At 42.5% G+C, this 25,828-nt stretch overlaps 1 protein-coding gene across 1 annotated transcript; it reads left to right on the forward strand.

Annotated features, from left to right (window-relative positions):
* Window positions 1-18: 18 nt before the first annotated feature.
* LOC138982230 (DNA cross-link repair 1A protein-like) lies at window positions 19-25,130 on the forward strand. The gene is made up of 10 exons (XM_070355465.1): window positions 19-905; window positions 1,296-1,421; window positions 3,022-4,026; window positions 4,451-4,584; window positions 5,347-5,465; window positions 7,540-7,683; window positions 8,075-8,220; window positions 9,876-10,030; window positions 18,743-18,884; window positions 19,395-25,130. Exons 1-10 carry the CDS (start codon window positions 74-76, stop codon window positions 19,622-19,624), a joined length of 3,033 nt encoding a protein of 1,010 aa, XP_070211566.1. The 5' UTR covers window positions 19-73; the 3' UTR covers window positions 19,625-25,130.
* The last annotated feature ends 698 nt before the right edge of the window (window positions 25,131-25,828 follow it).

The raw sequence follows: 25,828 nt of genomic DNA on the forward strand, positions 1-25,828 counted from the left end.
TGGAGTTACGGACTGAAGGCGCCAGAAGTTGTGCAACCCAACATAACTGTTGTTGACAGTTTGATCTGTGAATATGGAGAGCAACGACGAAGATTTCCAGGATTTCAGAACACTCAAACGTATGAAAACTTCAAAAGAGGATGACCACACAAGTACAGCATGTGAAGAGCTAGAGGGACACAGTGCCAACAAAAACCTGAAAAAGTCCAGCAAGAAATCGTCTTGTACTGGTAGTAGTACTACAAAAAGGAGAAGTAGGGACAGCAGCAGCCGCAAGAGTCTACAACTTAATCAGACACAATGTAAGGTGTCCTCTCAGACAAGAAAAGACGAGAATGATAGACTTGGAATATCCTCAATAAAACCAGTGGAAACGGACTTGCAGAAAAACAGTCTTACTTTTAGAGAAAATGGCAGCACTGTTGTAGAACCAGTAACTATAGACTTGACCACTGAAACAGTTTTAGCAAATGAAAAAAGAAAAAAAGATGACTGCGTTATTCCCAAAACATCAGGAACTTCAAGGTCAAGACAAAATGTATCTGAACAATTGTTGGACACACCTTCAGATCCAAAGACATTGAGCCATTCACAAACAAATCTTCCAGCCCAGAATGGTTCAAACCTTTCTTCTTCAAACAAACTACAGCAAAGATCACTCAGAAGTGAAATTCATGTATCCCCAGTGGCTTCATTAAAGGGAAAAAGAGGGCCAAAATTGCCAGAATTACCTTCTGGCGATGGAAAAGCAGCAGGACTGGAAGTGGAAGACAAGTGTACAAATGATGACAGCACCAGAGACAACCGCTGTCCTTTTTGCCAGATGCCATTTCGTGCGCTGGTCGGACAGTCTCCAAACTGGCACACCATGGAATGCATGGACATTCCACTCAAAGCAAAAGAGGGTATTAAATATAACATGTAAAGTTCTAAAGAATATACTGATGCTGAATTAAGTTGATTATTTTCTGCTTCTGTACTACATTCAAGCTGTCAGCATTACAAAGTACAAGTACAAACTTTTAATGAAGAAAAAAAACCTCCATGTTCACCTATTTATGAACCCATGATATAATATTATATAGGGCTGGATTTTGTTCTGTGTTTCAGAGAACTGTTTCACAATTTAACTAAATCTTACTATTATATATATTTAGTTGAACCTGTCAATAACAACCACCAAAAGTGACCAATCAAAAGTGGTCATTATACTACTATTTACTAGGTTCAGAATTAATCTTTTCCTTTGGACTTGGTTGTTTTTACTCATGCATGGGTGTTATTTAAAATTTCAGAATGTCCGGCAGGCTTGATGTGTGACAGCACCATCCCCAGTCACTATCGTCGATACACACACTCCGTGTTGGCATTGCGTCTAGCCGGCCAAGTCAGCCCTAGTGACAGTCCTGCTGTCCTTAAAGGTAGGGTAACATTGATGTCACTTTCTGCTGGTAATCTGTGCTTTGTTTTGAAGTTGAACTTTAAGCAGTTGCTAATATAGAGATCCCAAGCATGCAAATTCATCTAAATCATTCATGTCCTTTTTGTTTAAATAAAATGTTAGGTAAGTTATTAGCAAAGAGTTGAATTTTTCATGGTTTTCCTTCTTACTCAGTCACCCTTTTGCCAGGCCCCTCCTCCCACCATCCCTGCTCTCTCTCTCTCTCTCTCTCTCTCTCTCTCTCTCTCTCTCTCTCTCTCTCTCTCTCTCTCTCTCTCTCTCTCTCTCTCTCTCTCTCTCTCTCTCTCTCTCTCTGTACATGTAGGTTATAATCCTTACTATTTGTGTATAGCCTTAGTTTAATGTGTACATATTCTTATAATTTTTGTTGTTGTTGCTTTTTTTATATTGCGTGTGTGTAAGTCCATGTTTATGTTATAAATTAGAGTTGTCCCTCTCTGGGCAAGGGCTAGTTGAAAAAAACCTTGTTTGTAATGTTAATGTCACGACCCTCGTAAAATAAAATTGTATTTGATCTCTCGCTCGTTCTCCCTCTCCCCCCCCTCTCTCTCTCTCGCTTATTTATTTAATAAATCAGTTTTCATGCACAAGATCCTACATGACCGAGCACCCGAATATCTAACTCACTTGTTTCAATCAACACCTTCTCGGTATTCCACTTTCAAGCATAATCTGGCCTGCCCGAAGCCACGCATTGACATATTTAAAACTAGTCTTTCATACTCGGGAGCTTATGTCTGGAACTCCCTACCTACATGCTTAAAATCGACCAGTAACCTTAAAACATTCAAAACACATCTGCAAAAATACATTCAAACATCACTTTAATGTAATGTGCCTGGTTGCTCAAACGTATGTGTGCCTTTTATCCTTCTGAAAATGTGCATGTATGTGTCTTGCGTCAACTTGGTGTGATAAGAATACATTCTCGTGTATTACTCCTTCTAGTATCTAAGATAGTATTACTGCATTTTATATTGGCATGGTGATTCCTTCATAATCTAAGATGGTATATATTAGGTCATGAACGTTTCTTTTTTTTTTTTTTTTTTTTTTTTTACTTTGCTACCTGATCCTTTATTTGGTTAGTGTGTCGTGTTATGTTGGCTTGCCTTATAAGTTAGTTGATCTTCTGTGTGTGTGTGCGTGTATATATATGTGTGTGTGTGTTCTGATAATGTATGGTTGTACTGCCCGTATTGTGATATCTGTATATCACATGTCGGTAAAAAATGATCTTATTCTTATATTACTATTATTGCGTGTGTCTGCGTTTCATCATAAAAAGTTTGTTCCTATGTATTCCCATTTCGATTATAACCATTTTGCTTAGATCAGGACTAGCTGTAACAGTAAGAAAGGTCCTACGGACCTAATGCTATCTTTCCTGTAATAAAGTTCAATGTTTCAATGTTTCTCTCTCTCTCTCTCTCTCTCTCTCTCTCTCTCTCTCTCTCTCTCTCTCTCTCTCTCTCTCTCTCTTTCTCTCTGAGTCTCTCTCTCTCGCTCATTGTTTGAGACCAGTTATCGTTCAGTTTCACATCATTGTTTCTTGGCAGAGACTGGCAGCCCATCACCAAGTTCTCTTTGCAATTCCACTCCTGGACCAAAAGTTGCCATTCAGAAATCTCAGGAGTCCAAGAAGCCAGCCAGTCAACCCAGGCAAAAGTCATCATCTCCATCTTCAAGAAAAACGTGTTCAGGAATTGGACAAAGCCTCAGTCAAAGCCAGAGTGTAGGGAGTCAGAAAAACTCCAGTGGGGGGAGTGGCAGCATTCCGTCGTACTTTTCACCAAGCGGCAAGAAAGCCCCCACCCCTGTCCAGCCTGTGAAAAATTGCAGCACTGTTGAGGAAGAGGAGCTTGATCCTCTGCTGAAACTGATTGTTATGTCTGATAGCGACAGCGATGAAGACGTGGTAAGGGAAAAGTTGGAAGATGATGATGCTAGGGAGGAGTGTGAACAAGAGCAAACCCACTTATCTGAAGCAGAAGCTGAAGAGCGGAGTGAAGAGGACTTTAATGAAGAGGAGGCCGAAAATGGCTTTGCTGCACACCAAAATGGGGGCTTGTTTCAGCAATCTGAAGCTCTCGACAATTTGAAAGCTCCAACTACAAATCAGACAACTGCGATTATGGAAGCATTGCCTTCAGAAGACCAACCAAGCCTCCACACTAAAAACAGTGCCAGTTCCTCCGTAAGCACATTCTTTATGCAGAAGCAAACTTCCCTGTTTTCATTTTTCAAACCTCAGTGCCACTCAGCAAATACATCTAGTAAAACAGGACTTGACTTCGCACCATCACTTCTAAAACCTGGTTTGAAAAGACGCAGCGGAGGTTCTACCACTGCAGAAAGAAAACCAGCCATTCCCAAAAGTGCTTCAGAAACGGCAAATCTTATGAGAGTTCCATCTCCACCCCGTAATGTCCAAAGAAGTAACGGTGGTTTTGGATTAACTTCTAAACCCCAACCTTCAAAAGGAAGACCATCCTCAACGAACACCTCAAAACCTTGGCAGAAAACATCAGGCCGTCAGTGTCCATTTTACAAGAAACTGCCAGGTACTTAAACAAAATCTAAAAGAGGTGTGACTGTATTTTGGACATCTGCATGATTGTCTGTTTCATGTGTGAATTTTTGTTATTAATACGTAGTAAGTGGATATATATATGGGTTTGGTCTTGAACGCAGTTTTAGATCCTGTTGTTGATGTTGTTACAATTTGAATTAAGCAAACTACAATTTTTATTTATTTTTTTATTATTATTTTTTACAAATTTGAGAGCACGTCAACATTTCTAATTCAGTGGTTCATTTCTTCTTCTTCTTCGTCGTTCGCTAGTGGTTCATTTGTAATCAACAATTTTTCCCGCTCGTTGTCCTATGTCTATCCACAGTTCTCTCCTCTCTTCGGGGATGATAGAAATAGACGTCTTATTGCATATTCTTTTTTTGATGTGATTGTGTGTATTTGATATTTTGAAGGCACAGCAATATCAGTGGACGCATTCTGCTACGGAGTGATTACAGGGTGCCAGGCGTATGTCTTGACACACTTTCACTATGACCATTACCGAGGCCTCAACAAGCGATTCTCACAACCCATGTACTGCAGTCCTGTAAGTATATGTACAATGCTGGTTACTTGCAATGTGTTGCTGCTTTAGTGTATTTTTTTTTTTAGATTTCATGATTTTAGAGTGAGTATTCCAGGGAAAATAATGTTGATGGTCCAGTTTATTTCTTCTTTTTCTTCCTCGTTCTTTGTCCTGACTTATCCTCATTAAACTGTTCAGTTCATGATAACTTCATGATGGTACAGCATTTTTTCTTACGTGAAAATATATATATAATAATATATCACCATTCACCAATGCTGAGAGGGGGCGATGCTTTACCACGTGCACCGGGAATGGGCTTTTTGGACGTAACGTGCATGGGAATGGGGAAATTCTCGTAGCGTGCACCGTGCACAGAGGTCCGGCGTGCACCGTGCATGGAGCTTTTTCGTAACGTGCACCGTGGATCACCGTGCATGGCACTTTTGGCCTCAACGTGCACGTGCACAGACCCCCCCATGGTGACCCTCAATGCTCAGTCTTGAAGAGGGGAATGGTGAGGAGCTGAAGTAATTCAAGCAGAATCCCCATGTTAAGACCTCCATAATTTGATTATGAGAAAGTCAGGATTTTAAAGGGAGTCATACAACTGAGGTGAATTTACAGAAGTTATGAACAGAAAATCTGGAAAACTGGGATCTTAAAAGAGGGGTGTTCTTAAATTGGGGGGAGGGGGGGGGGTGCTGCTGCTGCTGCTATTCTTAAAAGTAGTCTGAATCTACATGTACTCTGTTGTTACAAAGAAAAAATGGTGTGTTCCAGGTGACAGCCAACCTTGTGGAGAAGCAGGTGGGTGTTGACAGACGCTGGGTCAACCGGTTGCCGTTAAACACACCCACCCAGGTTGCCGGTGTGTGGCTCACTCTCATGGAGGCCAACCAGTAAGAGACATAAGACTTTATTACACTGCCAATATTTCCTGGCTTGAGAACAATCAACACACTGTGATTAACACACAGCAAAATACAATGTGCTCACCCAATTGCTCTCTCACACACATGTACACACTCTCTCTCTTCTCTCTCTCTCTCTCTCTCTCTCTCTCTCTCTCTCTCTCTCTCTCTCTCTCTCTCTCTCTCTCTCTCTCTCTCTGTCTCTCTCTCTCTCTCTCTCTCCATTATACAGCATTCACATCGTGTCCAGTTCAACTGTAGAAGGATATTTGCACTCGTTTATTAGATTAGAAACATGAATGTCTGACTGAGATCTATAATAGCCATAATAAAACAAATTCTATCAAATCCTCACACGCTAAGAAGCTTACATTTATCACCATAGTGTACTGCAATATATGATTACATGTATCACAAGTGTAACAATCATATTTACAACACACACACACACTGCTATGCTTTACATACATGTACAAGCTTATTTCTTTCAGAGCAGTTTTTTCTGTTCATTATCTCCCCTAGCCTGTATACCCACAACATGTAGTAAGCCAAAAGCTGTTGATGAATAGTGAATTGTGTAGTTGATAATTAATCAAACTGAAAATTGTCAATTGGAAATTACATGTAGTCATGTACAGGCAAAACAAATTGAATCACATCACTTCCACACACACAATAGCATACCCATGTAAGGAGAATGTCTTCAATATATCATTTTACCATTGATTTTGAGGACCAATTGACTCTCTTCAAGTGTAATGTTGACTATTGTCTTGTAAAGATGCATTTAAAGTAATGTTTTCCGGAAGTGTTTTTTTCTAGTGTTTATGAAAAAAATAAAACATGTCATTAATGATGTACTGTATATGATGTTTTTTAGTATCTGCTTTATTAGATTCTAGAACCACAATCTAGTTCCTCAAAGCGATAATTGAAGTGATTTAACCATGATGTGTCTACACCAGTATCTGTTCAACACATTTTAGTTGGGATTTGTTTTGACAAATGACGCGCAATCACTTGGTGTTAATTAAGCTGCAATATACTGGCTGACCACGAGTCCTGGTGTAGCATGTCTTTTTGATTACAGGGCTGTGTGCTGTGCTTATTGACAAAATCAAGTATGCATGTAGACATTCTGAGGAAAAGACAACATGTTAGTTAAATGTTGGCATTCTTTGAGGACTGATGCAATGAGGTATGTTTAGGTTGATATAATACGCACACGCTTGTTGCTCAATGTTGACTCGGTTTCAGATTTTTGAGTCACTTGAGAAAAAGTGACTCTATGTAATCGGTCAGTGTTAGTCTGTCCGGCCGGCCGTCCGTAGACACCACCTTAACGTTGGACTTTTCTCGGAAACTATCAAAGCGATCCGGCTCATATTTTGTTTAGTCGTGACCTCCAATGACCTCTACACTTTAACGATGGTTTTGTTGACCTTTGACCTTTTTCAAGGTCACAGGTCAGCGTCAAAGGAAAAATTAGACATTTTATATCTTTGACAAAGTTCATCGGATGTGATTGAAACTTTGTAGGATTATTCTTTACATCAAAGTATTTACATCTGTAGCCTTTTACGAACGTTATCAGAAAAACAAGGGAGATAACTAGCCTTTTCTGTTCGGCAACACACAACTTAACGTTGGGCTTTTCTCGGAAACTATAAAAGTGACCGGGCTCAAATTTTATGTGAACGTGACTCCCAGTGACCTCTACACTTTGACGTCTGCTTTGGTGACCTTTGACCTTTTTCAAGGTCACAGGTATGTCTTGAAGGAAAAAAATTGAAATATCATATCTCTGAAACTATTCATCGGATTTGATTCAAACTTTATAGGATTATTCTTTACATCAAATTATTTACATCTGTATTGTGTTGTGAATAGCAATTTCTTCCTGTCCATCTGATGCCTCATATAATATTCAGAACTGCGAAAGTGACTCGATCGAGCGTTTGCTCTTCTTGTTAAAAAAATCTTTCAACTTGGAATGACAAAAAGGGAGTGTACTACCCAATGAAGAGATGTATTTAACTTTTTTGAGGGGTGCTGTGTGCAGTTGTCCAGGGGCAGTGATCATCCTGTTTGAGCTACCCAATGGCAAAAAGTTGCTGCACACAGGAGATTTCCGTGCCGATGCGTGCATGGAGCAGTACCCTCCCCTTGTCAACGTTGTTGTGGATGAGCTGTACTTGGATACGACGTAATGTTTCTTTCTTCTCTATTCCATTTTTGTGGGGTTTTTTTTTGTGTGCTTTCTTTTCTCTCTATCCTGGTTTGCATTAAATTTGTGTTTAAAGAAGAGATAGGGAGAGTCGTTGACCTCAAAGACATGATAAGTCCCAAGAACTTTGCAACTGGCTATGAAATATGTTAAAAATGTTTTAAAATCATTACTATTTACATGTGTGTAAAACATATCAATTTTCATATTCTAAGCAAGTTTCTCTTGTTTTTTGCCTTGAAAGAAAACATCTGTTTGGGTGGGTTTTTTTTCAAGTTTTTTTGTTCTGTTTGGGTTTGGTTTTTTTGTAAAAAGAAAAACATTTAAAAACAGTCAGCATTCCTTTAACACTCTGCCTTTATGTGTGCAGATACTGTGATCCAGCGTACGCCTTTCCGTCTCAGAAGGATGCCATAGACTGTGCTGTGTCGACTGCTCTCAAAACGATGGAGCGGGAACCACGCACGCTGGTTGTCTGTGGCGCCTACACCATTGGCAAGGAGAGAATTTTTATTGGTATGTTTAACTGATGCAATGTAAACTGAACTTACTTTTGCGCATTCATTCTTACTTTTACTTCTTTTGCGCTCAGCTGGTTGTGTCAGGCTGAAAGTCCTAACGCTGGGCTGTCCTCGTGAGGTCTTCAGATTTTGGCACAGTCCCCAATTAACGCTGATGGGGTCTATGTCAACCAAAAGAGTGGGATTCCCTGTAGGTCGAGTTCCTGTAGGTGGATTCCCTGTATACCTAAGACTTTAACATTGGCAATCTAGTATACAGGGAATCCCACAGGGTGCAGTTTTTCAATAAAACTTGCAAACCATACTCGAATTTCTAAGAAATATCAAAAAAAGATCGAAAAACATCAAATTCTAACGATGTCGCTAAGCATCACGTGACTTTCATTGATATTAGCAAAACGCTACAGGAACTACACCCTGTGGTATTCCCTGTATACAAGATTGCCAATTTTAAAGTCTTAGGTTTACAGAGAATCCACCTACAGGAACTCGACCTACAGTGAATCCCATTCTTTTGGTCGACATAGACCCCAACAGCCCAATTAACCCTGTGGAGGTGACGTCACATACAGAAAGAAGAGCTACCGTTTGAGATTCATGCAGGGCGACTGTGAACCACACACTGGGCTAAATCTGGTTATTGCCCAGATTTTCATCACAGTTTGATTGCCAGGGCAGTTGGCATAGGCCATGTCTGGAGTAATATCTCGTAGAGGAGAATATCTGCAATACATACTCTTTGTTTTATTTAAAAAAAAAATTTTTTTTAAACATGGTTGTGTAAGAATATGACAGATACAATTTGAAATGAGAAGGGAGCTTCAATAAAATGGGGAGAAACGTAATAAAAATGTAAGAATTAGTTTGGGTACTTGTTGATTTTCTATGGGAGATGTAGCCCATGTGAAATTTACAGTTGACTGGGTGGCTGAGTGGTAACGCACTTGCGCTCGGAAGCGAGAGGTTGCGAGTTCGACCCTGGGTCAGGGCGTTAGCAGTTTTCTCCCCCCTTTCCTAACCTAGGTGGTGGGTTCAAGTGCTAGTCTTTCGGATGAGACGAAAAACCGAGGTCCCTTCATGTACACTACATTAGGGTGTGCACGTTATAAGATCCCACGATTGACAAAAGGGTCTTTCCTGGCAAAATTGTATAGGCATAGATAAAAAATGTCCACCAAAATACCCGTGTGACTTGGAATAATAGGCCGTCAAAAGTAGGATATGCGCCCAAATGGTTGCAATCTGCTGGTCGATGTGAATGCGTGATGTATTGTGTAAAAAAATTCCATCTCACACGGCATAAATAGATCCCTGCGCCTTGAGTCCGAGTCTGGAGATACGCGCGCGATATAAGACTTCATATAATAAAGTTGCAGTGTTAATGCCCTCTTGTCTGTCAAGCCTACACTACAGTAGAACCCCCTTTTAAGACCCCTCAATTTAAGACTGCCTCCTTTTAAGACCTTGATTTTTCAGATTTTCTGTTCATAGCCTCTGAATTTACCTCCATTTTAAGACTCCCTCCTTTTTAAGACCTTGATTTTCTGGGATTTTTAGAGGTCTTAAAAGGGGGGTCCCACTGTACATACAAGTTTTAGTGCTGATGATATTGCATGTCTGTTACCTGTATTATTACCTGTATGTTTACAGCACTGGCAGAAGCGTTGCAGAGCAAGGTGTGTGTTCAGTCAGCCAAGAAGAGAGTCCTGGACTGTCTCGAGGACGACAGGCTGAAAAACATGATCTCGCTCAACTGGAACGATGGCTGTGTGCACGTTATTCCCATGGGAAAACTCAATGCTAAAGTGAGTATGAAGTGGTGTACCATGGGGCACCCCTTTTTAAGACTTAAAAAAAAATGGGGGGGGGGGGGGGGGGGCCTTTGAGTGTCTTGAAATCTGGAGGTCTTCAACAAAGGGTTCCACTGTACCATGTCTGCAGAGCTCTTTGTAGGCCTAGAGCAAGGCTGCTGTTATTGTATAATAAACCAATCTACTCTTCTGGTATTTCTTTCATTTTTAAAAATAGAGTCTTTTTGTTTTGGGTTTTTTCTTCTTTTTTTCCCCTCAAATGTTAGGCAACTGAGCAAAGTCTGATAAGTGAATTTTGTGGTAGTGATTCCCTCTCTTAAACACAGGTGCTCGCGCACACACACACACACACACACACACACACACACACACACACACACACACATACACACACACACACACACACACACACACACACACACACACACACACACACACAATGAGTGCATAACCCGAGATCAAGATGAAAGGAATAAGGCAGTGAAAGTTTTATTTTGCCTTTTCTTTAGAGCACACAAAGTTTGTGAATGATGTAAGCTTTTGCATTGAAACCCAGTATGATGGACTACCGCTGGATGGAACTTCAAGTGTCAAACATAAAACCTGTCACCAAGGCTTAAAACACATCTAAACTTGACTTGTTTTGTTCTACACTGGTCCTAAATGTGGAAGAACCAAGGTTAAGGCTCATGCAGTGACCCTGAGTTTATGGATACAAGGGGGATGTTACTTTATTTATTTATTTTGTTTTTATTTTTTGGGGATTTGTTTTCTCCACATGTATAAACTTTACATGACAGGACGGAGACAAGGGAACAAAATCACAAAAGAGTACATACGTTGGACAGATACAAAACAAAGGGGGGGGGGGGGGGGGTGTTCATGGCTTGGTGGTCGCAATATCAAGAGTATTATATTTTTGTATGTAAAAAAAATTTACAAATAAAAATCAGCAACAAAAAACACGGTAGTTTGGGATGTTATTTGTTTTGTTTGTATGGCAAATTTGCAGCATTGGTCATAAAATTCTTGTCAATTTTGTAGGTAACCCCAACACTTGTGTTACCTTTCCCCTCAGTGAAAAAGTTATGAATGTCTGCCGAAATGACTGCAAAGTTGTTGGTGATTTGAAAGACGTTCAGGCGTTTTTGCTGACTTCCGATGCCAAATATCCCTGGGGATATATCTGTTTTAAAGACAGAGAGCTGTGCATAGGATTTAGCTTGCAATTTCAAATGTCAAGGGCACAGGAGGGAATCAGGCGACATGGTTACCATTTCCCTGCATTCCTCTTGGACAAGCAAAATCCAATCCAAATATTTTTGCGATGGATCTTGGTTGTCAAGTATTGACAGTTTAAGGTCAGGAGGTTTCAGTGTTGGTTTCGCAACACATATAGATTTAATCTGACAGCACTAGAGTTATTGACCTGTTAACTCAGTGACTCACAAACTGTGTCAGGGCCTTTGTTGTGCATTGGCACATTTTATATTGCCTGTTAAGTGTTTGTGCACCAGAAAGACCTTCGTCTACCTGTTTGGTTCTTTTTTTTTTTTTTTTTTTCGCTTGTGGACATTCCTTCAATGGAAACAAAAGCATACAAAAAAAGACTTTACATAATTCTGTGACGGCTTTGGTGAACATAAAGCTTTAACGCCAAAAAACGGAAACATGTAATGGGGAAAAAAGCTGCTATATATGAAAAATCAAAAGGCTGTGACTGTTTGGTTCTTTTGGTTGTAAACAGCATAGTTGCATAAGGGGAACACAGATGAAAGAGAACTCTCTGACGGTTAAAACACTATGCAGTAAAACCATGGTGTCTTTCTCCTCTTTATTGCTCTATCTTACCACATAGTAAAACAAATATGTCAAACGTACGTGTGCTTGTTCATTGTTTTCTGCTTTCACACATGATTGAATTATATGGAGTCAATTTGGTCTGACGAGAGAGTGTCTGAGTTTCCTTTATGTTTGTTTTCTGTTTTGTTTAGTGGGGGTGTATGCCTGAAACACAGTCTTAGATAGAACAGCTCACAATGTATTTTTTTGTGACAGAGTGAAACTCCTTTGCATTGAAACTGTTATCATCATTAGTCAAATATCACCACTATCCAAAAATGCACACTAAACAGGCAGCTACATTTCTGTGGACAAAAGGACATTAAATTACATATCTTATCCCAATTCACATATAGCAATTTACTTCAGTTTAGTGCTAGAACGCTGAAAACTACGCTCCACCCTGGTAGTGGGGGAAGTAACCCTAAAAACAGAACAGCCTTGACGGTCACATGACAACGCCAGGTCAAGGTTACCTCCCAACATGCATTGCGCATGCGTGTTCTCGCCGCCATCTTCATTCCACTCTTCAGCGTTAGCGTCTAAGGACGTGTTTTGGATTACGCTCGGGCTATTATGTTAGCCCACTGCTTCTTTGGCAGTCTACACCCTGGTTACGTCTGTATCTTAGCTTTCTAGCTGAGATAGGGTGAGATTTTTCCATTTTCTTTCGTCGTATTTGCTTTCGTTTGCCACGAGTTAGTCTTTGTTTACTTTCGTCTGCAAGACTAACGTCAGTATGGCGGACAGTGGGAAGAAGAAGCCCAGCTCTAGACAGGTAGCCAATACAGAGTCTCCGTCTAAGAAAGCGGCTAAGAAGCCCAAGGGTTCTAAACCTACAGTTACTGTGTTCGAGCCAGTTTCTCAGAATACTTTCACGGTAGAAATTGACAATCCTAAGAGTCCGGTAATGCCGGCGCTGAAGCAAGAATGCAAGTCAGCGCCGGTTAAGGCTAGCATAGCATCGGAGAAGGAAGATTTGTCAGCAATGTTTGCAACGTTTAGCGATCAAATGAGGTGCATGTTTTCGTCAGAATTGCGCTCGGCGAGCGAACATTTGCTCTCCCTTCAGGCAGGAACGGTAGACGATCGCTCTCGGTTGAGGGTTAAGGCAGCGCCTTCAGCCACTGTTACGTCGGCCGACGTTCACGTTGAACAACATTCCGGTGAAGACAGAAAGAGTTTCCCTCACCATGCCTCCACTTCCGGATTCAGCAGCTCCATTCAAGGTACTGTGACTGTCCCACAGGGAGATACGCACAGGCGTTCCCTACTTCCGCCCGGCGCCGGGCAGGAAGCCGTGATTCTTCTTCTGCGTTCGTGGGCTGAAACTCCCACGTACACTCGTGTTTTTTGCACGAGTGGAATTTTACGTGTATGACCGTTTTTTACCCCGCCATTTAGGCAGCCATACGCCGTTTTCGGAGGAAGCATGCTGGGTATTTTCGTGTTTCTATAACCCACCGAACTCTGACATGGATTACAGGATCTTTTTCGTGCGCACTTGGTCTTGTGCTTGCGTGTACACACGGGGGTGTTCGGACACCGAGGAGAGTCTGCACACAAAGTTGACTCTGAGAAATAAATCTCTCGCCGAACGTGGGGACGAACTCACGCTGACAGCGGCCAACTGGATACAAATCCAGCGCGCTACCGACTGAGCTACATCCCCGCCCGGAAGCCGTGATAAGACAGGAGGCTTGCTCGCATCACGACCTGCAGGGGCCTGTACTTAGATCGGAGGACACGCAAGTACCAGTTTGCTATACGGACGCAACATTGGTACAGCGGTCCAAACTTTCGCCACGGGTGCGCGAAGTTGTTAAGAGACAGGAGGCTTGCTCGCATCACGACCCGCAGGGGCCTGTACTCTTAACGGAAGACATGCGAATGCCGGTTTGCTCTAAAGCATCCCTAGCACAGCGTTATTCTCTTCCGCCCAGGGGGCAGGAAGTTGTTGTAAGGCAGGAGACTTACTCGCATCACGACTTGCAGGGGCCTGTACTTACAACAGGAGACACGCAAGTGCCGGTTTGCTCGACGAAAGCATCCCTAGCACAGCTCTCCACACTTCCGCCCATGGGGCAGGAAGTTCTCTCCAGAGAGGATACGAGTAGAGGACATGCCTCACGCGGTACCTCTCTTCCGGATGACACTGCCTATGACTATGACAGTCAATATGGCGGTGAATTTCCAGTAGGCACTTCCGTGCCGGAAGGAGAATCAGAATACGGGGCTTCCCTTTCTGATGAAGATCCCAATTTCCGGCCACCAGACAAGCTTCCCCATGCAGTAGGTTTGGCAGCACAGGTAGCTTCAAGATACTTTGAGGAAGGAGTGGTGTCAGCAACAAGCTTGTCTGCACCACCACCTTCTGCTGTCAGAGATTTTCGCTCAACACAGGGAGAAAAACAAACTTTTAAGTTTTGTGAATCTCCCTCAGTGGCGTATGAGATGTCTAAGATTCTGGCTAAGAATTCCCGGTCGGAATATGTGCCTTTGGACACAGTGTCTCTGCTATCAGCGCACAGTCCGGCACCAGAGTTAGCACAGCCGTGGCTAGCCTCCGCACAGCCAACCGCTTATGTCGGGCAAGCTGCTGCCCGGAAGTTATTTTTGAACTCTGCGCCACGCAATCTCTTAGACACTTTTTCTCTACCACGAGCGCCACTTCCGGTTACACCTGATTTAGCGACACTCAGGGAGGATGGCTACAGTAAGGACAGAGCTGTTCCTTATACAGAGTCCGCTCTTGTAGCATTGGAAGAAAAAGGGTGATACAACCTAGAGTTAGCTTCTCTTTCGGAAATGCTACTCAGGTCCCTCTCCCGTTCTATCGCTACGTCCTTGGAACCGTTTGAGTTTCGACAGGACGCGAGCGAAAAGGATGTGACGACGCTGCTCGCTACTTTGGCCAAAGTTTCAGCCGAACAAATGCGTCTTTCTGCGCATCTTTATGCACACGCGGTGCACACGCGCATGTCAGCGTTTCTCTCGGGTTCCAGGATCCAAGACAAAGCCACGCTTGAGGCTCTCAAGTTATCCCCGTTCACGGAGGGTTCCTTGTTGGGACAGCCGTCGCTCGACGCGCTTCACAAGCAAACCCGGGACGATCGGGATTTAGCTATAGCCAAGATAGCGCAACACGGCTTTCCTAAGCCTCAGAGCAAGAGCTACGGACCGCCTAAACCTTCCGCCTCTTTGGTGAATAGGGGCAGGTCAACACAAGCCAGCTCTTTTTCACGACGACGGGGAAGAGGCGCGCCTTACCCTAAGAAGAAGCCGTCTTTCGGCAATTCAAGGGGGTCGGGACGCAAAGCACACCTCCAATGATGCGACCCCGAACCACTAGCCCATGCAACCACCACTCCTTTGGTGGCAGGCGGCCTGTCACGGTCCCTTACTCTTTGGTTACTAAAGGTAAACAGTCAGTGGATAGTGGGTATAGTGCGTTCGGGGTTCAGACTACTCTGGAAGGAGGAGAAGGCTCCCTTAACCAGAGTTCCACCGTTGTTCAAGTTTCCCGTCAAACTGGAAGCAAAAATGGCGATACAAACTGAAGTCTTGTCTCTGATACAGAAGGAGGCGATAGAAGAAGTAACGGATCACAACTCCCCAGGTTTCCATGGGAGAATTTTCGTGGTACCGAAGGCTTCAGGGGGCTGGCGCCCAGTTTTAGATTTGTCTCCTCTGAACAGATTTCTGAGACAAATCAAGTTCACAATGGAGACACCAGCATCAATCAGAGACGCGCTCAGGCCGGGGGACTGGGTGACGTCGATCGACCTGACTGACGCATACTTTCATATCCTCATGCACCCATCAGACCGGAAATGGCTGAGATTTCGGTGGGGAGAGAAAATGTTCCAGTTCAGGGCCCTTCCCTTCGGCCTATCTCTCGCTCCTTGGATTTTCACGATGGTGGTACGCCAGCTGTGCGCCCTAGTCAGGCAGCAAGGCGTACGTCTCAGAGCTTACCTTGACGACTGGCTTATCCTTCATCAGGATCGAGAAGCGTGCAGCGCCCATACTCGGCTTGTTCTGTGTCAAGCCCACGAGTTGGGTTTCTCGGTAAACCAAACCAAATCGGAACTTACGCCATCCCAGACCTTCACGTACCTGGGCATGAGGTTCGATACGGTAGATTGGTCAGTTCGCCCCTCACAGAGGAGGATAGACAAACTGCAAAATCTTTTGAGATCTTTAGCTTCACAGAAGCAAGCTCCGGTCAAGGCGCTGGCTTCAGTGCTCGGTCAAATGGAATCTATGGCCACACTTGTCCCTTTGGGGAGAGTGCACAAGAGGCCATTTCAGACAGCTTTGAATTCGAGTTGGAACCCCTCCTCCCAGGGATGGCAGGTCTCGGTTCAGTTAGAAAGCTGGTTTCAGCAGACCACAGAGCAGTGGCTAAAACCATGGATCTCAAAGGGAGTCCTCATCACTCCCCCTCCTCCAGAGGAGGATTTGTTCACAGACGCTTCCCTATCAGGCTGGGGTGCGCATCTTTCTCACCACACAGCCTCAGGCACGTGGACAACAGGCCAAGCCCTCTCACACATCAATGTGCTCCAGTTAGAGGCTGTAGCCCACGGTCTCCAGAGCTTTCTATCGCTGGTGGCAGGCAAGCATGTTCGTCTTCATACAGACAATACAACTGTTGCAGCCTACATAAACAAACAGGGCGGTTCCCGCTCTCTCACGCTTTTACTTAAAGCATGCCAAATTCTGAAGTGGTGTCACCAGCATCAGATCACGTTATCAGCAAAATATCTGCCGGGAAAACTGAATGTTTTGGCAGACTCGCTCAGTCGATCCTCGAAAGTACTCCACACGGAGTGGACAATCACCCACCACGCTCTCTAGCGGCTTTGGGTGCAGGTGGACAAACCGATAGTCGATCTGTTTGCAACCCGGTTCTCAAGGAGGCTACCAGTGTTCATATCCCTGTTTCCGGACCCGGAAGCCTGGAAAGTGAATGCACCGGAAGTCGTTTGGACAGGACTCACAGCTTATGCTTTCCCACCATTCCAACTTCTCGGAAAAGTGCTGAGGAAAGCAGAGTTGGAACGGCCATCCCTGATTCTAGTCGCTCCAATGTGTTCGAGTCAGCATTGGTTTCCGGATCTCCTCCGCTTAGCAGAAGGTCCTCCCATTCCTCTAAACCTGGAAAAGGGAGAATTACTGCAACCACGCACCGGCATTCAGCACGAGAACCCACAGTCCCTGCTCCTTCACGCATGGAGACTGTGAGAAGATCCCTGCGTCGGTCGGGTGCCTCGGACGGGACACTGGATTTGGTTCAAAAAGCGCACAGGACTTCTTCGAGCTCAGTGTACGCTTCACATTGGACAGCTTGGGTTAAATGGTGCGCGGAGAATCAGGTCAGTTCTGTCTCCCCGCGTTCTATGCAGGTAGCTAATCACTTATCTTGGTTAGCAGCTCGGGGCAGTCAGTTCTCCCTCCAACGTCGGCAAGGACGCATGAGGCAAGATCCTGGGGATCCTCCTTAGCTGTGCTGAGGTCAGGAAGATTATCTGAGGTCCTCCATTCTGCCTATTGGAGATCGGAGGATGTTTTCATCAACTATTACCTGCGCGACATTTCCAGTGTGCGACAGGACGGTACCAAGGCGCTACCAGCGATGGTAGCAGCAGGGCAATTGTTGCCTAGCTCATAGGTGAGCACCCCACCACCTTAATTAGCAATCTGCTATGTGTGAATTGGGATAAGATATGTAATTTAATCAAAAATGTTAAGAATAAATTTTCATTTGATTAATATACTTACCCAATTCACATAGTAAAGTCCCTCCCGCCTACCCCGCTTTGGAGTCCCTAAAAATAAAAGGGCGCTTCGAACGAATGAATAAGATGGCGGCGAGAACACGCATGCGCAATGCATGTTGGGAGGTAACCTTGACCTGGCGTTGTCATGTGACCGTCAAGGCTGTTCTATTTTTAGGGTTACTTCCCCCCCTACCAGGGTGGAGCGTAGTTTTCAGCGTTCTAGCACTAAACTGAAGTAAATTGCTGTATGTGAATTGGGTAAGTATATTAATCAAATGAAAATTTATTCTTAAAATTTTCGATTTAAGTAAGAGTTGTTCCTTCAGATTATGAAAGGCTCATAAAACAGTTGAGCTCATTGTCTCAGATCTTGCCAGGCCTTTACATAAGACCATCCCTCCACTTGGTCACCCACTAAGATATGAACAGTCTGGGTGCTCTCTGAGCACAGTGGGATTTGGTTTTATGGATTCATTTTTTAAATGTAACCAATGGCTTTTTAAGAAACTAATTTATAAAAAAAATAATTCCCACTGTGCAGACAGCTATGTCTTTAATTGGTTCTTGGGCGGGGATATAGCTCAGTTGGTAGCGCGCTGGATTTGTATTCAGTTGGCCGCTGTCAGCGTGAGTTCGATCCCAGGTTCGGCGGAAATTTATTTCACAGAGTCAACTTTGTGTGCAGACTCTCTTCGGTGTCCGAACCTCCCCCCGTGTACACTACATTGGGTGTGCACGTTAAAGATCCCACGATTGACAAAAGGGTCTTTCCTGGCAAAATTGCTTAGGCACAGTTAATAATTGTCTACCTATACCCGTGTGACTTGGAATAATAGGCCGTGAAAGGTAAATATGCGCCGAAATGGCTGCAATCTACTGGCTGTATAAAATTTCATCTCACACGGCATCACTGCAGAGCGCCTAGAACTGTACCCACGGAATATGCGCGATATAAGACTCATTGATTGATTGATTGATTGATTAATTAATTATGGTATACCCCACTCTAGGCCAAAATAACAATTGTCCTGTGGCATCATAAAAGCTTTTGCGGAACCTCAAAATTTATTTCTGGCAGGGTTTGGAGGAACATCGACAGCATTGCCCTCAGTTCACATCAGTGCTTGCCTTTCAACCCACCGGCTGGACGCATAGCAACAAGGCTCTTTCCTTGGATACCATCAGGCCACAGTTCAGTCGAAACGGAATTACTCTCTTTGGTAGGATTGGATTTGCTTTAAGTTGGGAGAGATCATTGGCTTCTGTATTGAGTGTTGTTGTTTTGTTTTAAGGTGTGCCATCACTGAAGAAGGGAGGGGGCTATGCATGAGTGCGTGTGTTAGCTTATCCATCAGACTGTGTGTGTCTGTGCCTAGATCAGACGGTCTATGAAAGAAAGAAGGAGGTGGGGATAATGCATACATGAGTCAGAGAGAGTGTGTGTATATGTGTCTGTATTGGATGTAGCAAGAGTATATTTTATCACTGTGTGTCCACGTAAACAGAATCGATTTATCGTTTATGTAAACAAAATCAGTTAACTGTTTATTTTCAAATTTTGTTTGTTGCTTGTCACTGAAGCATGACTGCCTGCCTGGGTATACTTGGTATTGCAAACTGACAGCTTTGAAAGAAATTCTTTTGAACTAACAATAACATAATATCTGCTGAGTAGATTTTGCAGATGTTGATTTCAATTTACAGGGAACATTTTTCTGTTTGTTTTTCAGGAGTGCCATACAGCGAGCACAGTAGTTTCCTTGAGATGAAGCGCTTTGTACAGTTCCTTCGTCCAAAGAAAATCCTTCCCACTGTTAACAACGGAAACCCAGCATCACGCCAGAAAATGGAGGCCATCTTTAGCCAATGGGTGTCAGAAGGAAGCAATCAGAACTCACAGAATTCAGCCAGAAATTCTTCAGTTGCACAACAGTCTCTCGGAAACTGGTTGAAGAAATGAAAAAAGGCAATTCTCGTTTAACTTATATGCTGTCTGTGTGCTCATGTGATATAGCTCAGTTGGTAGCGCGCTGGATTTGTATTCAGTTGGCCGCTGTCAGCGTGAGTTCGATCCCAGGTTCGGCGGAAATTTATTTCACAGAGTCAACTTTGTGTGCAGACTCTCTTCGGTGTCCGAACCTCCCCCCGTGTACACTACATTGGGTGTGCACGTTAAAGATCCCACGATTGACAAAAGGGTCTTTCCTGGCAAAATTGCTTAGGCACAGTTAATAATTGTCTACCTATACCCGTGTGACTTGGAATAATAGGCCGTGAAAGGTAAATATGCGCCGAAATGGCTGCAATCTACTGGCCGTATAAAATTTCATCTCACACGGCATCACTGCAGAGCGCCTAGAACTGTACCCACGGAATATGCGCGATATAAGACTCATTGATTGATTGATTGATTGATGTGAGATTTTCTGTGCTGTTTTCGGTGTGGAAAAAAACTAACTCACTATCTGAATGAACCTCTCAGGGTTGTGGTTCAGGAAAGAAGCATTTGACATAGTCCAATAATATTAAATGAACGAATAACAGACGGGCGCAGTGGCGTGGTGGTAAGACATCGGCCTCCTAATCAGGAGGTCGTGAGTTCGAATCCCGGTCGCTGCCGCCCGGTGGGTTAAGAGTGGAGATTTTTCCGATCTCCCAGGTCAACTTATGTGCAGACCTGCTTGTGACTTAACCCCCTTTGTGTGTACACGCAAGCACAAGACCAAGTGCGCACGGAAAAGATCTATTATCCATGTCAGAGTTCGGTGGGTTATAGAAACACGAAAATACCCAGCATTCCTCCCTCGAAATAGGCGTATGCTGCCTGAATGGCGGGGTAAAAACGGTCATACACGTAAAATTCCACTCGTGCTAAGATAATGAGTGAACGTGGGAGTCTAAGCCCATGAACGAAGAAGAAGAACGAATAACGTTACTGTTCTGTGATGGGAATTGTAAACATTACAACGTATGTGTCTGTGCACGCGTTTGTGTTTTGTACAGACCTCTTGTTTGGCTTATCTCAGGGTTTATTTAAAAGACAGTGTGTGTTCAGTCTTGTTAAGATATATTTTTGAACATGGTTTATACATGATTTTGATAGAAAAATGCTCAGGATGAACATTGATGACACTATCCATACAAATGTCCTTTGGCAACAATTTTAAAGCCAGACAGATTGGGATTGCTTTACCAGAATGTTCATACAAAAGCCAGAAATATTCTAAACATTTCCGGTTGACGTGAAGACCTCTTAATGTAGGTGCTTACAGAGGTTATACATTTATTGGATTTTCATTTGCCATCGATGGAATTACTAAAGTGTGCCTTTTGATCAAATGGTTAAGAAAGGGAGAGACCACAGTTTGTGACTCCCTTGCACAGAATCCCATGTTTTTGATTCAATTGTTTCACCTTCATTTGCCTGTCAGATTATGAGTTCATATCACATGTCACATTCGTAATCAGAGTTGAAGAAGGAGATTTTTCAGTAATTCTTTTGGTACAAGGAATACTTTCTACACAGCCTTACATGATATTGCTGATGTGAAGTTAATGTACGGGCAGCATGCTGCTTTTTATTAGCCGCTGTAACTTTTTCCTTTGCGTGTGAAAGTCTTCATTAACTGTATGTTTATGGCTTTGGAATTCTCAGGTTATTTATTATTGTGGCTTTGAGATTCTCAGGTTATTATTACTAATCAGGCAAAAGTAGCAGAAGTGTGTGTGGGTGTGCATCTTATGAAGAAAGTACATGTACAATGTACTGCCAAGTCTTAATTAAGATTTGTATGAAAGCGTTTTGAAAAAACAGCTGTTGCCATGAAGAAGACAGTATGTTATTACTTACAGTAGCTTGTCACAGATTCTTCTTGAGCAGTTTTAGTTCAAGCATACCATTTCCCATTTTGAGTGCATAAATATATACATTCATGTACATGTACTTACAATTATATGCAGTATCCTTTTCTGATAATGGGCATAGTAAATCGTTTGTACATTTCTCAGGCCAGTCCATAAAACAGTACACTTCTAAGATACCGTCCTTCTCCTGTAAACAATCGGACGGGCGTAGTAGTAAGACATCGGCCACCTTATCGGAAGGTCGTGAGTTCAAATCCCGGCCGCTGCCACATGGTGGGTTAAGGGTGGAGATTTTTCCGATCTTCCAGGTCAACTTATGTGCAGACCTGCTTGTGCCTTATCACCCTTCGTGTGTACACGCAAGCACAAGACCAGTGCGCACGGAAAAGATCCTGTAATTCATGTCAGAGTTCGGTGGGTTATGGAAACATGAAAATACCCAGCATGCTTCCTCCGAAAGCGGCGTATGGCTGCCTAAATGGCGGAGTAAAAACGGTCATACACGTAAAAATACACTCGTGCTAAAACATGAGTGAACGTGGGAGTTTTAGCCCATGAACAAAGAAGAAGAAGTGTAAACCATCGTGTAAACTGTCACAGATGTGTCCAGGATTTTGACACATGGTGAGACCATCCTTCACCTTGGACACATACAACAAATCAACAGCCTGCCTGTTTTGTGCATACCCCCCGCGGGTTAGGGGGAAGAATTTACCCGATGCTCCCCAGCATGTCGTAAGAGGCGACTAACGGATTCTGTTTCTCCTTTTACCCTTGTTAAGTGTTTCTTGTATAGAATATAGTCAATGTTTGTAAAGATTTTAGTCAAGCAGTATGTAAGAAATGTTAAGTCCTTTGTACTGGAAACTTGCATTCTCCCAGTAAGGTCATATATTGTACTACGTTGCAAGCCCCTGGAGCAATTTTTTGATTAGTGCTTTTGTGAACAAGAAACAATTAACAAGTGGCTCTATCCCCCCCCCCCCCCCCCCCCCCCCCCTTTCCCTGTCGCGATATAACCTTGAAAGGTTGAAAACGACGTTAAACACCAAATAAAGAAAGAAAGAAAGATGTTTTGTGCATAAGGAGAGTTTTTTGCTGAATGAATTTTACAGCTGACATTGTTATGCAGAGAAGGCAAGTATTCAGTAAAGCACAACTGACAATAATATTTAAGAATACTGCCATTATTGTTGAAAGTGACTGCATTAGAATTCAAGGTTATTTAAGAAAACGAGGTGCCAAAACATATTGGCATATGAGTGTGTTAGTAATTTAATAGGTTCTTGTTCTTTTCAACTGAACTGTTCAATTAAAGTGTTGAATTGAATTATATTATGATGAAGATGTAAATAAAAGACCTTGTGTACCTTATGCATTATTATTACCAATTCAGTGCCCCATATGGCTTTTTGACCAATCAGGACGGATTCTAGGTGACATGTTAAATGTTATAACGTTCAGGCAGGGACCCTTTTTGTATATCAAGCTAAAAATTGACAAAACAAAGTAAAAATGGAAATCAACAATATCAGCGTGATTTATTCTACAGAATGACACTTCAAATGCTGTCAGATAATACTCTCTTTATCTAAAAAAATACCGATAAGCGAGTTTTGTCGGTGGGTGCTTTACGGAACAGCAAGGTACCGCCCATCCTCTGAGTGTGAAATGCCGACCCGCTCACTTGAAATCTAAATTACCTAAGTTCGGAAAATCAAGTGAAATTGCGTCACTCGCGTTACGTCAAATGTATATTTACGTCATTTCCCATCCGTCTTGAGTCGGTTCTAAATCTGTCTCTCTCTATTCAACAAGAAAAAGCGAAGCAACCGAAACGCATGTTCAACATGGTTTATCTTGTGAGATTGTTGTGTGTCAAACGCATTTGATCTGTGAATATTCATCACGTCAGGAGTATTACTCTGATTGGCTGACCCAGGTCACGAGAATTCTTTGACTGACAGGCATAATCAGGTAGGAGCGCTCAAGTTCCCATTGCGGCTGTTCTGTCTAATTCGCGGGGTCGCTTCGAAATTTGTTTTGGTCGAATTAAACGGTAATAAAACCGTTATTTCTAATATGCTGACTGTTAGCAAATGATAACAGTCATGTCTCACAAACGATATCAGCATTCGCCTAAAAGGCTCATGCTTGATATCTTTTTTCTCGACATGCCTGTTATCATTTGCTAACAGTCAGCATATTAGAAATAACTCATAATAAACTTGAACATATGTTATCTCTCAAAGTGATGACAGTTGAATACATGTATTTTCTGTTTGAAGCACAGAGTTTTGATTGAGCAATTTTTTAACAAATGCTTTCATTAATGTGTGTGTAAGTTAATGTTTTCCTCCTTTTGTATTTATCACATATGTTAATTTTCCTTTTCTCCCCTTCTGTCTGTTTATGTTTATGAGATATATATTTTAGTTCATAAATTTGATGCATTTCACTAATAGGATACTTTCGTATGAAAACCTATGATAAGGTTTAGGTTTCACTAAAACTCAGATTCATATTTGAACATCTAAAAACGACGGACGCAGTGGCGTGGTGGTAAGACGTCGGCCTCCTAATCGGGAGGTCGTGAGTTCAAATCCCGGTCGCTGCCGCCTGGTAGGTTAAGAGTGGAGATTTTTCCGATCTCCCAGGTCAGCTTATGTGCAGACCTGCTTGTGACTTAACCCCCTTCGTGTGTACACGCAAGCACAAGACCAAGTGCGCACAGAAAAGATCCTGTAATCCATGTCAGAGTTTGGTGGGTTATGGAAACACGAAATTACCCAGCATGCCTACTCAACGAAAGCAGAGTGAAGCTGACTATGCTCTCAGAGTATAGTTTGGGGAACCCAAATGGGCAAACGAGCTCACACGTAACCAGAAAATTCTGGAACGCTAAAGAAGAAGAAGAACATCTAAATAAAAACAATGTATCTGCTGCTTTGCTTTTGAAGGGGAGAATTAGACCTTGTATGTGAATGCGTTTTCTTTCTCCCTTTCTTTATTCACTGGATAAACAAACCATTGTCAATTTGCAAGAAGAGTCCTTTTTGTCATAGTTAGTTGTTACTTTCATCACACACGCAAATATCTTTGTTCGCGTATTTTGTGGTTCCCTTTTTCCACAGTAGCACAACGAAGTATGTGTATGGACAGACAGACGAACAGAACATAAACATACCCGCACGCATGCACGCACGCTCAATCTGTCTTTCTGATTATCTCTCTCTCTCTCTCTCTCTCTCTCTCTCTCTCTCTCTCTCTCTCTCTCTCTCTCTCTCTCTCTCTCTCTCTCTACGCTGTGTGGGCTTGGTAATAAGGACAAGTTTAATGTCAATCTGTTAAAATTCCACTAATGCTCTCTCTAACACACACACACACACACACACATGGGCAACCCGCACTGGTTTTGGTCATGGCTTAGCTAGACTCAGCAGTGAGACAAGCCTTAATGAAGATCATACCATGCTTCGCTTTTCATTATAGTTTAACATGCATGGGCAAATGTTATTCACATTTATATGTTTCCGTTCAGTTATCTCATTGCTATTGTATGTTACAAAACAGACGACATTAAAAGACATTTGTATCAAAAAGCTGTTATGTTATGCAGTAATGTGTGAAGCTTTCTTTTTTTTATTACATTTAGTCAAGTTTTGACTAAATGTTTTAACGTAGAGGGGGAATCGAGACGAGGGTCGTGGTGTGTGTCTGTCTGTCTGTCTGTGCGTGTGTGTGTGTAGAGCGATTCAGACTAAACTACTGGACCGATCTTTATGAAATTTTACATGAGAGTTCCTGGGAATTATATACCCGGACGTTTTTTTCTTTTTTTCAATAAATGTCTTTGATGACGTCATATCCGGCTTTTTGTAAAAGTTGAGGCGGCACTGTCACACCCTCATTTTTCAATCAAATTGATTGAAATTTTGGCCAAGCAATCTTCGACGAAGGCCGGACTTCGGTATTGCATTTCAGCTTGGTGGCTTAAAAATTAATTGATGACTTTGGTCATTAAAAATCTGAAAATTGTAAAAAAAAAACGATCCAAATTTACGTTCATCTTATTCTTCATCATTTCCTGATTCCAAAAACATATAAATATGTTATATTTGGATTAAAAACAAGCTCTGAAAATTAAATATATAAAAATTATGATCAAAATTAAATTTTCGAAATCAATTTAAAAACACTTTCATCTTATTCCTTGTCGGTTCCTGATTCCAAAAACATATAGATATGATATGTTTGGATTAAAAACACGCTCAGAAACTTAAAACGAAGAGAGGTACAG

The sequence above is a fragment of the Littorina saxatilis genome, linkage group LG12 (assembly GCF_037325665.1).
Source record: "Littorina saxatilis isolate snail1 linkage group LG12, US_GU_Lsax_2.0, whole genome shotgun sequence".
NCBI lineage: Eukaryota > Metazoa > Mollusca > Gastropoda > Littorinimorpha > Littorinidae > Littorina > Littorina saxatilis.